The sequence below is a fragment of the Aricia agestis genome, chromosome 7 (genome assembly GCF_905147365.1).
Source record: "Aricia agestis chromosome 7, ilAriAges1.1, whole genome shotgun sequence".
NCBI lineage: Eukaryota > Metazoa > Arthropoda > Insecta > Lepidoptera > Lycaenidae > Aricia > Aricia agestis.
In genome coordinates this window covers 19,464,488-19,479,607 of record NC_056412.1, presented here as the reverse complement: position 1 = coordinate 19,479,607, position 15,120 = coordinate 19,464,488, and the positions used below count along the sequence as shown (strand labels likewise).

The 15,120-nt window shown below is 38.2% G+C and overlaps 1 protein-coding gene and 1 long non-coding RNA gene across 2 annotated transcripts in view; both read right to left on the bottom strand.

Annotated features, from left to right (window-relative positions):
- LOC121729114 (fat-like cadherin-related tumor suppressor homolog) overlaps window positions 1-15,120 on the bottom strand; it is an 80,873-nt gene that overhangs the window by 33,085 nt on the left and 32,668 nt on the right. The window contains exons 14-18 of the mRNA XM_042117500.1: window positions 13,730-14,133; window positions 12,854-13,307; window positions 11,845-12,162; window positions 6,171-6,332; window positions 5,514-6,050 (exon numbers count right to left, since the gene is read on the bottom strand). Coding sequence (XP_041973434.1) covers window positions 5,514-6,050; window positions 6,171-6,332; window positions 11,845-12,162; window positions 12,854-13,307; window positions 13,730-14,133 — 1,875 coding nt within the window. The remainder of the gene's footprint in view (window positions 1-5,513; window positions 6,051-6,170; window positions 6,333-11,844; window positions 12,163-12,853; window positions 13,308-13,729; window positions 14,134-15,120) is intronic.
- Window positions 3,701-4,603, bottom strand: LOC121728883. The gene is made up of 3 exons (XR_006035882.1): window positions 4,481-4,603; window positions 4,209-4,214; window positions 3,701-3,711 (listed from the first exon to the last, which is right to left on the bottom strand). It is a non-coding gene; the product is annotated as an uncharacterized LOC121728883 (long non-coding RNA).

Here is a 15,120-nt window from a genome sequence, read left to right as displayed (position 1 = left end):
AATTTAACTCTTAGTTTTATAGTAAGATATTGGAAAATTCGTCACGACCGATCGAATCTCTGACGTTGTTACTATATGTAAAATCGTTTGCACCTCAAAAATTTTTATATAAGTATGAAGTGAATAATATCTTCTTTTATAACCTTTCGGTTTTGGCGAGGTACAAACGATAAAAGTTGCAAAATTTGACTCCGAGTTTTATAGTAAGATATTCGAAAATTCGTCACGACCGATCGAATCTCTGACGTTGTTACTATATGACAAATCGTTTGTACCTCAAATTTTTTTGTGTAAATATGAAGTGAATATAATATTCTTTTATAATCTTTCGGTTTTTGCGAGGTACAAACGATAGAAGTTGCAAAATTTAACTCTTAGTTTTATAGTAAGATATTGGAAAATTCGTCAAGACCGATCGAATCTCTGACGTTGTTACTATATGAAAAATCGTTTGTACCTCAAATTTTTTTGTGTAAATATGAAGTGAATGGTATTTTCTTTTATAATCTTTCGGTTTTGGCGAGGTACAAACGATAGAAGTTGCAAAATTTAACTCTTAGTTTTATAGTAAGATATTGGAAAATTCGTCAAGACCGATCGAATCTCTGACGTTGTTACTATATGAAAAATCGTTTGTACCTCAAATTTTTTTGTTTAAATATGAAGTGAATAGTATCTTCTTTTATAATCTTTCGGTATTGGCGAGGTACAAACGATAAAAGTTGCAAAATTTGACTCCGAGTTTTATAGTAAGATATTCGAAAATTCGTCACGACCGATCGAATCTCTGACGTTGTTACTATATGAAAAATCGTTTGTACCTCAAATTTTTTTATGTAAATATGAAGTGAATATAATATTCTTTTATAATCTTTCGGTTTTTGCGAGGTACAAACGATAGAAGTTGCAAAATATGACTCCGAGTTTTATAGTAAGATATTCGAAAATTCGTCACGACCGATCGAATCTCTGACGTTGTTACTATATGTAAAATCGTTTGCACCTCAAAAATTTTTATATAAGTACGAAGTGAATAATATCTTCTTTTATAACCTTTCGGTTTTGGCGAGGTACAAACGATAAAAGTTGCAAAATTTGACTCCGAGTTTTATAGTAAGATATTCGAAAATTCGTCACGACCGATCGAATCTCTGACGTTGTTACTATATGACAAATCGTTTGTACCTCAAATTTTTTTGTGTAAATATGAAGTGAATATAATATTCTTTTATAATCTTTCGGTTTTTGCGAGGTACAAACGATAGAAGTTGCAAAATTTAACTCTTAGTTTTATAGTAAGATATTGGAAAATTCGTCAAGACCGATCGAATCTCTGACGTTGTTACTATATGAAAAATCGTTTGTACCTCAAATTTTTTTGTGTAAATATGAAGTGAATATAATATTCTTTTATAATCTTTCGGTTTTTGCGAGGTACAAACGATAGAAGTTGCAAAATTTAACTCTTAGTTTTATAGTAAGATATTGGAAAATTCGTCAAGACCGATCGAATCTCTGACGTTGTTACTATATGAAAAATCGTTTGTACCTCAAATTTTTTTGTGTAAATATGAAGTGAATGGTATTTTCTTTTATAATCTTTCGGTTTTGGCGAGGTACAAACGATAAAAGTTGCAAAATATGACTCCGAGTTTTATAGTAAGATATTCGAAAATTCGTCACGACCGATCGAATCTCTGACGTTGTTACTATATGTAAAATCGTTTGCACCTCAAAAATTTTTATATAAGTATGAAGTGAATAATATCTTCTTTTATAACCTTTCGGTTTTGGCGAGGTCCAAACGATAAAAGTTGCAAAATTTGACTCCGAGTTTTATAGTAAGATATTCGAAAATTCGTCACGACCGATCGAATCTCTGACGTTGTTACTATATGAAAAATCGTTTGTACCTCAAATTTTTTTGTGTAAATATGAAGTGAATATAATATTCTTTTATAATCTTTCGGTTTTTGCGAGGTACAAACGATAGAAGTTGCAAAATTTAACTCTTAGTTTTATAGTAAGATATTGGAAAATTCGTCAAGACCGATCGAATCTCTGACGTTGTTACTATATGAAAAATCGTTTGTACCTCAAATTTTTTTGTTTAAATATGAAGTGAATAGTATTTTCTTTTATAATCTTTCGGTATTGGCGAGGTACAAACGATAAAAGTTGCAAAATTTGACTCCGAGTTTTATAGTAAGATATTCGAAAATTCGTCACGACCGATCGAATCTCTGACGTTGTTACTATATGAAAAATCGTTTGTACCTGAAATTTTTTTGTGTAAATATGAAGTGAATATAATATTCTTTTATAATCTTTCGGTTTTTGCGAGGTATAAACGATAGAAGTTGCAAAATTTAACTCTTAGTTTTATAGTAAGATATTGGAAAATTCGTCAAGACCGATCGAATCTCTGACGTTGTTACTATATGAAAAATCGTTTGTACCTCAAATTTTTTTGTGTAAATATGAAGTGAATGGTATTTTCTTTTATAATCTTTCGGTTTTGGCGAGGTACAAACGACAAAAGTTGCAAAATTTGACTCCGAGTTTTATAGTAAGATATTCGAAAATTCGTCAAGACCGATCGAATCTCTGACGTTGTTACTATATGAAAAATCGTTTGTAACTCTAATTTTTTTATGTAAGTATGAAGTGAATAGTATCTTCTTTTATAATCTTTCGGTTTTGGCGAGGTACAAACGATAAAAGTTGCAAAATATGACTCCGAGTTTTATAGTAAGATATTCGAAAATTCGTCACGACCGATCGAATCTCTGACGTTGTTACTATATGTAAAATCGTTTGCACCTCAAAAATTTTTATATACGTATGAAGTGAATAATATCTTCTTTTATAACCTTTCGGTTTTGGCGAGGTACAAACGATAAAAGTTGCAAAATTTGACTCCGAGTTTTATAGTAAGATATTCGAAAATTCGTCACGACCGATCGAATCTCTGACGTTGTTACTATATGAAAAATCGTTTGTACCTCAAATTTTTTTGTTTAAGTATGAAGTGAATAGTATCTTCTTTTATAATCTTTCGGTTTTGGCGAGGTACAAACGATAAAAGTTGCAAAATATGACTCCGAGTTTTATAGTAAGATATTCGAAAATTCTTCAAGACCGATCGAATCTCTGACGTTGTTACTATATGAAAAATCGTTTGTACCTCAAATTTTTTTGTTTATATATGAAGTGAATAGTATCTTCTTTTATAATCTTTCGGTTTTGGCGAGGTACAAACGATAAAAGTTGCAAAATATGACTCCGAGATTTATAGTAAGATATTCGAAAATTCGTCAAGACCGATCGAATCTCTGACGTTGTTACTATATGAAAAATCGTTTGTACCTCAAATTTTTTAGTGTAAATATGAAGTGAATAGTATCTTCTTTTATAATCTTTCGGTTTTGGCGAGGTACAAACGATAAAATTTGCAAAATTTGACTCCGAGTTTTATAGTAAGATATTCGAAAATTCGTCAAGACCGATCGAATCTCTGACGTTGTTACTATATGAAAAATCGTTTGTACCTCAAATTTTTTTGTTTAAATATGAAGTGAATAGTATTTTCTTTTATAATCTTTCGGTTTTGGCGAGGTACAAACGATAAAATTTGCAAAATTTGACTCCGAGTTTTATTTTATTTTATTCGAAAATTCGTCAAGACCGATCGAATCTCTGACGTTGTTACTATATGAAAAATCGTTTGTACCTCAAATTTTTTTGTGTAAATATGAAGTGAATAGTATCTTCTTTAATAATTTTTCTGTTTTGGCGAGGTACAAACGACAAAAGTTGCAAAATTTGACTCCGAGTTTTATAGTAAGATATTCGATAATTCGTCAAGACCGATCGAATTTCTGTCGTTGTTGTCTCAAAAAATTTTGTGTGAATTTAAAGTGAATAGTATCTTCTTTTATAATCTTTCTGTTTTGGCGAGGTACAAACGACAAAAAAACTGCAAAATATAACTCCGACTTTTATAGTAAGATATTGGAAAATTCGTCAAGACCGAACGAATCTACCTCAAAAAATAACTTCTTTTACACATTTGAACTGCTTTATATACTTTCTTTCCTTCTACTTCGTACAAAGCCTTATTTTTAGGGAAAAAATTTTTTTTTTGTTTTTTTTTCGTAAAATCAAAAAAAAATTAACTTTAAAAACGGGTACAATCCGGTACAAACGATACTCTTCCAGATGGCATCATTAAAATTCCGGTATCTTTATGTCGGTTGCTAAGCAAATTTTACCACCCTACCCTACCCTACCCTATTTCTACCCTATTGAGGTACAAACGATTTTAATTGCGGTACAATCGGGTACACTCCGGGTACAATCGAATGACATAATATATAAAAATCATTTACCTTGAACTCGGTTGCTAACTTCACATAGGTTGTTTGTTGTTAATTATTGTTGTTGTTCGTTAATATGCTTATTTTTACGATCAAGTCACTAGACTTACAACTGTGCATGTTATCTATGATTGTTTTACTTTACTTTTATTTGTGAAAACTTTATAATTGGCTCTATGTTTTATAATTGTATCTTTACTGAAACTGTTTGCAAGCTGTTAGTTTTCTGAATAAAATAAAAATATAATTGGGTGAAGTGATGTCCGGTTTCTGAGTATTTTTACTAGAAACGTGCCGATCATGACTTTGGCCGACTGGCCGACTGGCCGACTGGCCGACTGGCCGACTAGCCGACTAGCCGATCATGGTTTCAGATGTTTCCGTGACGCTTCGTTTACTGCTGATTCGTGGGTAATGTCACATACGCCGCCTGCGAGCTTGTCGTATTGTGTTTAGTTTACTTTGCGTATGTTACTTTTTTGTTTTTATAGTACTGTCTATAATTTATAAAGTGTTTCACGTCATATCATGTACTTACATACACTCTTGATTTAATAATACTAATTTTTTATTGAAAATAATATGTATGAAACAAAATTGTTCTCTTTGCAAGCAAGTAATTTCAGAAACAGGCGCTTTTTGCCGAATAGTCGCCGACTACGAAAGTGGACGGATAGTTAATAGTCAATAGAATCAGGCGTGACATTGCGGAAGTCCATAGCTTAAAATTTAGTATGTTATTATTTTTAGCAATATTCCGCGAAATAAAATTTATTTCGTGGATTATTGCTAAAAATAATAACATACTAAATCTTTAGTGGACGGATAGTCGGCTTTACCTACTAGTCGGCACATCTCTTTAATTTTAACATAAACCCGAAACAAATAAGGTTCATCCAACGTTCCAAAAGCGCCACTTCGCGCAGCAGTTAATACTTTTCCAAATACATATAGACTAATAGTTGGCAGAGTCTATATATTTGTGGTCATTTTTTTTTTTACATAGGATTAATTTAATTTAAGCCAGTATAAAAATGTTGTATTTCCCAATTTTGATCATCAGAGAATAGGAATAATGGCTATCTACGGACGGATCGTCACGTACCCCGCAACCGAACTATAAAAGCGACGTACCATTGACATCGATGACGTCGACGTGAACGGCGGCGTAGGCGGTAAACTTGCCGTCGGTGGCGGCGACGGTGAGGTCGTAGGCGGGTTGCAGCTCGCGGTCGAGCGCGCGCGCCACCAGCAGCTCGCCGCCGCGCAGCTGGAACCGCGCGCGCGTGTCGCCCGCCGCCACGAAGTACTGCAGCGGCACGCCGGCCGCGTCCTCGTCGCGCACCGCCAGCCGCGCCACCACCGTGCCCGCCGCCGCGTCCTCGCGCACGCCTGCCGCGTACTGCTCCCGCTCGAACCGCGGCGCGCAGTCGTTGTAGTCCACGAGACGCACGACGAGCGAGCCGCGCGAGCTGCGCCGCGGCACCCCGCCGTCGTGGGCCACCAGCGCCAGGCGGTACTCGGCGCGCGCCTCGCGGTCCAGCGCGGCGGTCGTCGTCACCCAGCCGCTCTGCGCGTCCACCGCGAACGGCGCCTCGTCCGCACCCTCGTCAGCCGCTAGCGCGAAGCGAACTTCGCCGTTGGCGCCAGCGTCGGGATCGTCCGCCATCACTGCACGAGCGTCGAAAATTGGCATGTTTAAAATAATAAAACTTATGGGCTCCCCCTCGACATCTGCTACGCGTTTTAATCTGCGAACTTAGTTGAAAAAAAGGTAAACAAAAAACTAACATTGCACGAGGCTGGTGCCGGGCGGGGCGTTCTCGGCGAGGTGCACGACGTAGGGGCGAGAGTGGAAGGCGGGCGCGTGCTCGTTGACGTCCAGCACGTGCAGCCGAGTCACCGCCATCACCGCCGCGCCCCCCTCACCGTCGCCGCTCTCCGCTATTATACCTGCAAAATTCATTTTTATTTTTTATTTTATTCAGAAAACTTACAGTTTTTGAAAAATTTCACTAAGAATACAAATTATAGAAACAAAAAAATAAGCATTAATAGTAACATGCACAGTCTCAAACATGAGAATAAGAAAAATAAGCAACAACACTCAACAGTAATTAACAGCAAACAATATAGCTAAGTCTAAATCCAATGATCACATTAAGGCGCTGTGGTTGTTGCAATTACGTAAAATGAGTTTTTTAAATAATGTTTTTTGTAAAGAAAATGTCATTATTTAAGTTTAAAAAAGTACCGTTTTAAAATTGAGAAAATTTCCTATACGCAAAGTTATATCTGTACACAATTTGAAAAATTCTGCTCGATAGAAAAAAATCTCAAAGATGACTGTTATAACGCTGTTTTTCATAATTAAATCATTTTATGGCTAAATTACACACTTTCTAGTAAAAACAAGGCACGCTGATATGAATGTTATTTTAATATCCCTTACGTCGATATTCGTACTGACAGACATCGACGTGCTTATTTTAGGGACTACTGGGCCTTAACTTGCAGTTTATCTTATAATGAAACATATAAAAAAGCGCACATTTCTCCGAATTCTATCTTGGCTGTATGCAGCAATTTCATATTAAAAAACAAGTAAAAAAGACCGAGTCGCAATTTCAAAAAGCTATGGCGAAATTATGATTTTGAAGCATTCACTTCTATTCACTATTTTAGTAATATAAGTTTTTTTTTTTTTTTTTTTTTTTATTGATTCACTAAACTAGATAATACACATTTACAACTTATTTCTAAATACAAGTTAGTAAGTATCATAACGTGGTGTACATCCTTCTTGAAGTGAATACTACATGCAAAATAAATCTAAGTTACAAAAATGGTGCTAAATTCTTGTTGCCTAATCTTTGCTTACAATTTTATATAAATTATCTTTGAATAATGAGACAGAAGTACCAAAAATATCAATTTCAGCGCAGGTCTTATTGTATGAGGCACACATTCGGTATAATGGGGAGTTTTGTCCATAATTTGTGTGGTGTACAGGTATGTCAAAGGTTTTTCTATTTCGAGTACGGCTGCCCGGTCGATGAACTAATAAATTGATCTTATTTAGAAGTGGGGTGCTGTCTAAATTCCCGTTAATTAATTTATGCAAAAAAACAATATCGGAGATGCGACGTCTATGCTCCAGTGAAACTAAATTGAAGTGTGCTAATTTAGCTTCATAAGAAATTAAATTTTGACAAAGGTTTAGAGAGTAACATAAATGATACAAGAAGTGTTTTTGCAGTTTCTCGATTCTCGAAATGTGGGCATAATAAAATGGATTCCATACTTGAGAACAATATTCAACAATAGAACGAACATAACAGTTAAAAAGTATCACCGGTATTTCTGGATCTTTGAAAAACTTGGTCTGTCGTATTATAAAACCAGCCATTTTAGCAGCTTTAGATGTTATACTATTTATATGTTCTCGAAAATCTAGTTTGCTATCAACTATAACACCCAAATCACGCATGGAAGATACTTCAGTTATAGGATTGCTAGAGACATGGTACATGTGACGGAAAGGATTACGTTTACGTGAAAATTTTATATAATAGCATTTTACAACATTTAAATTCATTCCGTTTGACGAGCACCAATGAGTCACCTGGTCAATATCTCTTTGTAGTAAAACTGTGTCAGCCATACTTCCTATAACTCGGTAGATTTTAAGGTCATCGGCGAACATTTGATAATTGGATGTTAAGTTCAAACACAAATCGTTAACATAAATTAAAAAGAATATTGGTCCTAAGTGAGAGCCCTGGGGCACACCAGACGGTACCATTTTTAAAATAGACTTAAAACCCCTAATTTTAACTAGCTGAGACCGGTTTAGTAGATAGGATTCACACCATCTCAATAGGGAACCACATATGCCAGCATGAGCTAACTTAGCAATTAGGATTTGATGGTTAACTACATCAAAAGCCTTAGAAAAATCAGTATATATGGCATGAACTTCTTTTTTGTTTTCTAAAGCTTCATAAATATCCGAGACGTAACCTATAAGGTTTGATGTAGTCGATCTACCCGGAAGAAAGCCGTGTTGATTTATATCAATTTTGCTTTTGATGTGGAAATAGAGCTTGTTTTTCACAAATTTTTCGAGCAATTTACCCATTATTGACAAAATTGATATAGGCCTATAATTTGCTATATTACTTGGATCCCCGTTTTTATGTATCGGAGTAACGAAAGCTTCTTGTTACTTTGAAGGAAATTTTCCGCTACTTAAAGATATGTTATAAAGTAGATAAAGAGGATAAGCAAGTTGCTCTGAACAATTTCGGAGAAACAGTGGCGGAATGCCATCGGGGCCTGGACCTTTATTGACATTAAGTGTTTGAAGGGAGCTCTTTACTTCTTCTTCAGAGATATGAAGACAATTTAATGATTCGGAATTACATCCTGTCAAATCAGCTGAATAACTCAGCAATTTTGAGTTAGAATAAACAGAATAAAAATATTCTGCAAATAAATTGCTAATATTCTGTCCGCCTTCAACAACTCTGTCTCCTAAATACATTTCGTCAGGAATTTCGCCACTATTACATTTAATAGATCTGATAAAGGACCAAAAATATTTTGGATCACTTTTTATTCGAAGTTTTGAACTTATTTTAAATTTGTTAGCACATTCCTGAACCATAGTCTTGCATTGGCTACGCAATATTTTATAAGTAAGCAAATCTCTTGGGTTAGTGTATTTTTTATATCGTTTATGAACCTTGTTTTTTTCTTTTAGCAGTCTAAGTAGAGGACGATCAAACCAAAAAGGATATTTCTGATTTCCAATGTAGCATGTAGGGGTAAATTTTGTGATTATTTCCATGATTTTAACGTAGAATACTTCCACCGCATCATCAATATTTTGAATTAACTTTAAGGTTTCATCCCAATCGATTTCTGATAAGCTCTCACATATTTTGTTATAGTCAGCTTTATCAAAATTTAGTGAAGCTGTTCTATTTATTTTCGGAGGCTTTACAGAGGGAAGTTTAAAAGTAATACGCAGTGCCGGATGATGATCGTCTTTATTTACTATCGGGAAATTATGTCTACAGACATTAAAAGCTTTGCAGTTATTGGTAATTATAAGGTCTAAAATACGATCATTAGCATTTTTAACAGAATTTATGTTATATATTTCATTAAGCGATAGTGTGTCAGTAAATGTATTAGCCAAAGCATTCGAGCTATAGAAGGGTATTAGGGAGTCTGAGCCACTATCAAACCTCCAAGATATAAAGGGCAAATTAAAATCACCTGCTAATAGCAATATGTGGTTTCTAGGTAATTTGTGCTGGATGACATGTGATAAGTGATCCGTGACTTGTTCGATACTTGTATGAGAGACCGGTGGTGGTAGGTAAAGGTTACAAATACATAAAGATACGTTAGTACTACCATGTTTGACTTTTATAACTACCCAAAGATCTTCACTACTCGATTCCCATTTTAGTTTTCTTATAGGCTCTAATTTATTTTTTACAGCGATTAGAACTCCACCACCATCGGTCTTGGAAGAACAGGATGAGTCACGATCTCTTCTAAATATTGTATACCTATTGTCTAGTACCTCGTGGTCAAAAATAGTCTCATTTAACCAGGTCTCTGTTAAGATAATTACATCCGAGTTCTGTATAAGAGAGTTATGCCTTATTATATTTGTTTTAGTTCTGAGGCCTCTAACATTTTGATACAGAATATCTAAATTTAATATTTTTGTGCCTCTATTACCATTTAAAACAACGTTAATTAATATTACAAAAAACAAAATTTACAAAAAATATTAACTAAAGAAATTTACAGTGACTTAAGAGATTCTAAATTTTTTACTATAAAGTTTTTTGCTCCAACGTTTTTCTTAATAAAGATTTTACCGTTCCGCACCCACACGAACTGGAAACCTTGATCCTTAGCAAACTGGCGCACTTGTGCATGAAGCTGCTTATTATATGGTGACAGGTGCTCGCACACATATATTGGCTCCTTGCTGGCTATACCAAGATGGGCAGAGTTTAGTCTTTCGTTTGGGTTGGTCTTGTTAAAGGTTCTTACTGCCGCTAGGATGCCGTCTCTGACTAGTGGGCTGGAAACCTTAGCCACTATAGACCGGGGTCGCTTTGAATCCTTGTTAACCTTTGCAACCCGATGATAATTTATTAGCTGGTGTTCTTGTAGAGTATATCCAACAGTCTTAGCCAATTGATGTATGACGGTCTTTAAATTTTCGGATTTGTGCTCAGGAACACACTGTATTTCTATATTTGATTCGCGGGATAGTTGTTCAAACTGATTCAATCGAGTATTTACGTCAAAAAAGTTAGATTTCAAGGATTTGTTTTCGGAGACGAGATCTTCAATTTTACGGTCCCTTAAATCTAACTCTTTGCTAAGCTCGTCGTATTTGGCGGACATAAAGTTAGCACTGTCGGTAAGCTCCTCGATTTTGGATACGAAGTCCTTTTTAATATCTCTCCGAAGCTTGGATAACGAATCTTCGAGTTTATTATTAAAATATTCTTTTAATTCTTCTATATTTAGCGATGGGAGGGGATTCGCGAGCTGAACTAGTTGAATTAGCTTGAGTGGGTGTGAGAAATATATCCTTTTTATCAGAAAATTGTTTACACTGTTCACATTTCCAAGATGCTTTATGGGCTCTAGATTCTTTTCCAAAATTTTCAGGACTTATGCCCAAGCATTGAAAGTGAAATGCAGATTTACACTTTGAACAAGTCTTTAAGTCAGGGGACTTTATCTGCTTTGCACACTTGCTGCACACAGACATAGTGATTGCCACAAAATTGGGATCTTCTTGAAATCTGGTAACCCTAATAAGATGTCAATATCACTTTATTGCTTGTCACTTGATTTTGACAGCACAAATTATGACAGCAGTGGGTAGTTTTTGACGTTAAATTTTATTGACACCAGTTTCTCGATATTCAGAGGGTAGAAAAAATATCACTGGCAATCACTAATATTGTTGGATTATAACGAATGTAGCCGGTAAAAACGGTAAATAACAATATCACACGTAAAAGTCTCAATTAGCTTCACTTTGGTAATACACAAGATAAACTATTGCACTGGGTACTATTTTTAAAAGCAAAAGATATGCGGGACGTAATGCACACTATGCCGGGGTTGCCAGCCTCTCAGTTAAGCTAAATATTAGTCACTCATTGTATACTCAACGTTTCATAGTAGATATTATCAGTTTTCTTGTAATAGTTTATTTTTAGTAACAACCTAATAATAATTATGTTATGTATACTATTTATGGGTTGCCGTCTAGCCATTGCAATGACTGTAACCTGTCTGTATACTAAATATAAATAAATAAATAAACTATTTACGAATGATATAATATATTTACAGATAGGAAAAGCCCGAACTGTTTTTTTTTATTCTATTGTTGTAAGTTATCGATACTCACCGATGACATGTTCGTGAGCGATCTCGCGGTCGAGCGGCGCGGCTAGCAGCAGGCGGCCGGCGGCGTCGAGGGCGAACAGGTCGCGGTCGGCGGTGCGCGCCGGCGCCGCCAGTCGCAGCCGCGCGCCGCCCAGCTCCGCCAGCAGCGTGCCCGGCGCCGCATCCTCGCGCACGTACACGTCGGGCGGAGGCGCGCGCAACCCCACCGGCCCGCCCCCCGCGCCCTTGCCTGCCGCCAGCACCGACACCGCCGCCGCCGCCTCGCCCGCCAGGCCGCCTCCGTCCACCGCCCGCACCCACACCTGTACCGTGCGACCCGCTGGAACACAACACATCTGTTCACTTGTGGCTTTTTCACTAGCGACGAAACGCTTTCCTTACTGAAAGTCTGAAGTTCATAATATAATAATATACTGATTACGGCACATTATAACAAAAGAGAATGCAACTTATAGCATATCAGTCATCCTCGAACATCGACAGCGACCGCACGCTTGTCTTGTTAAACACAAGAAGCCAACCTTTTTGTCTATCGTCACTATAAATTCGTAAGACATCTTTTAACTTTGAGTTATGGCCACGTGTAGTAAGTGTAAGCTTTCATTCAACGATGGTGTCCAGTGCTCAATCTGTAAAAATAGCTATGATTTCGGCTGTGGCGGTATCAGTGAGACAGGCTACAGAAAACTGGATGCAGACAGAAGAGCAGCCTGGAAGTGTTTCAATTGCAAGAGTATGCTCAGTGCAAGTAGTGGAGGTGAAGACCCAGTATCTCTCGATAAAATCCTGAATGAGATTCTCGATATGAAGAAGCATATTTCTAGTCTGCCAGCACTGATCGATGATGTGAAGTAAGGAAATTACTCAGTGAGTGATCTAAAATATCATATATTTAAAACATACTAATAACAGAGAACTCCAACGAGTCTTTTAATCGGCATTCGTTTTAATTAAAAAGTTGGAACAGTTCTGTGAAAATTATGAAAAGAGTAAAATAAAACACGTGATACCGAAGGCGGAGGCGTTGCGCGCGAAGGCAAGCGCGCCGGTGTGCGGGTCGACGGCGAAGAGGCCGGCGGTGTCGGCGCGCTCGCCCTCCACCACGCTGTAGGTGAGGCGCGCGTGTTCGCCCGCGTCCGCGTCGCACGCCGTCATCGTGAGGAAGGGGGCGTGCGGCGCGCGGTCTGCGCGCACGGCGGCGCGGTACTCGCGCAGCGGGAACTCGGGCGCGTTGTCGTTGGCGTCGGCGACGCGCACGCGCACGGCGGTGTGGCGCAGCAACCCGCCACCGTCGCTGGCCGTCACTGGCACCTCCCACTCAGCGCGCTGCTCGCGGTCCAGCGCCACGCGCGTCGTCAGCGCGCCGGACCCGGGGTCCACCGCGAACGTCTCGCGCAGGACGCCCGACGGGATCGAGTAAGTCACCGTGCCGTACTCGCCGACGTCGTCGTCGTACGCCTTCACCTAGTTTAGTTTACCCACAATATTATGATAATAGTACTTTTGTAATTTTTACTTAGGCTAAAAACAATTATTATTAAATACTGCAATATTTCATAATTTCGCAACCCTAAGCAATACTGACCGAATTTCGTCAAACATCCTGTGCTAATGGTAATATTCGGAGAACAGACTCATCGATGCGGTCCTCGTGCGCTCGGCGAAGCGCACGAGATTTTTTATAGGGAAAGTAAATAATAAGTCTAAGCACAACGACACAAATCTAACTATGAAAACGTGTTAATAGTGTTAAGTGTTTATGTAGTATTTAAGGTTGTTAATTAAATCACTGTACGTTTTCCTAATAAAAATAAAACAGCACTTAAATTGTTTCGTTATTATTGGAAAGTTTCTTTAAGAGACAATAGAAGGATAGTCGAGCGCACCGTGGTGAGGAGCAGCGGCGGCGGCTGGTTCTCTACGGCCCGCGCCTCGTGCACGAGGTGGGGGAAGTGCGGCGGCGCGCGGTTGACGGGCGCGAGCGACAGCTTGATGCGCGCGAACGTGGCGTGCGCGCCGTCAGACACGGACACGTTGAGGGAGCGCGCGCTGACGGCGGCGGCGGCGGCGGCGCGGGCGTCCCGTAGCGCCAGGACGCCGGTGCGCGGGTCGAGCGCGAGTGCGCGGCGTGCGGCCGGCTCGGCCACCAGCGCGTACTCGAGCTCGGCGTCGGCGTCCTCGTCCACGGCCACGACGCGGGCCAGCGCCGTGCCGCGGGCCGCCTCCTCCGACACCACCGCTGAGATCACTGCGCGCTCCATGCGCGGCGCGTTGTCGTTCACGTCTTCCACTGTTCGAGGAGGAGTACCAAACTTAAAGGACGCATCACGCAGTACGCGACGAACGTATATGAGATTTTTTTAGTTTCTAGGAGCTATGTGAAAATTACTCGCACTTCTGTGTTACTTGTAAATTTACTTAATTAAAGGCGATAATGCTTTAACAAGTTTTAGCATTATCGCGATAATTAACGGCATTTCTCGTTAGTGTGGCCCGAGCATTAAAAGTTGTTGTTTTGACTATTATAACGGCCTGTTATATAATTAACAGACCTCCCCAGCAGGAATTAAAATTTAACACCGTGTTAGGCGATTTGACATGACATTAGCATATGGTGGAACGCTCGAGAGCTCTAACAGGCCGTTAACTGTTAAGTAAGAATTTTCATTTAATAATATTCTTTGTCAATATGTAAGTTTAAAAAAAAAATTATATGTTTCCGCTTTCGTTCACTTGGAGCGCGCTTCTGGTTGTCAATTTGTTTTTATGGAGTTTTGTATTGTGAATTACCAGTTTATAATTAGTTACAAATAAAAGTGATTAGAATATCTTATATTTTTATTGATTTTTCTACACAAAGTACAATAGGTTTTGAGGCCCAGACTATCAATAAAATTATAAAGTGCAGTAGTAAACTCGGTACAACGTGGTCGGCCATAAGACGCCAAAATGGATACCGGCAAAATGAACATCGAGCGCTTTGATGGAAATAATTTTCGCCAATGGCGATTTCAAATTAATTGTGCGTTACGAGCTAAGGGTATCGATTTATCTATACCCAAACCAGAAGGGCAAGATGAAAAGTGGATGAAAAATGATGGGATGGCTATGTTCATCATTACATCAGCTATGGAGTTACGGCAAATTGCTTTAATTGAAAACTGCAAAAGTGCTTCGGAAATCATAGAAAAGCTCGAGTCTATATATGAGCAAAAATCTGAATTCAATAAGATGCTAGTGCATGAAAGATTTTACAACTACAAAATGAGTCCAAGTG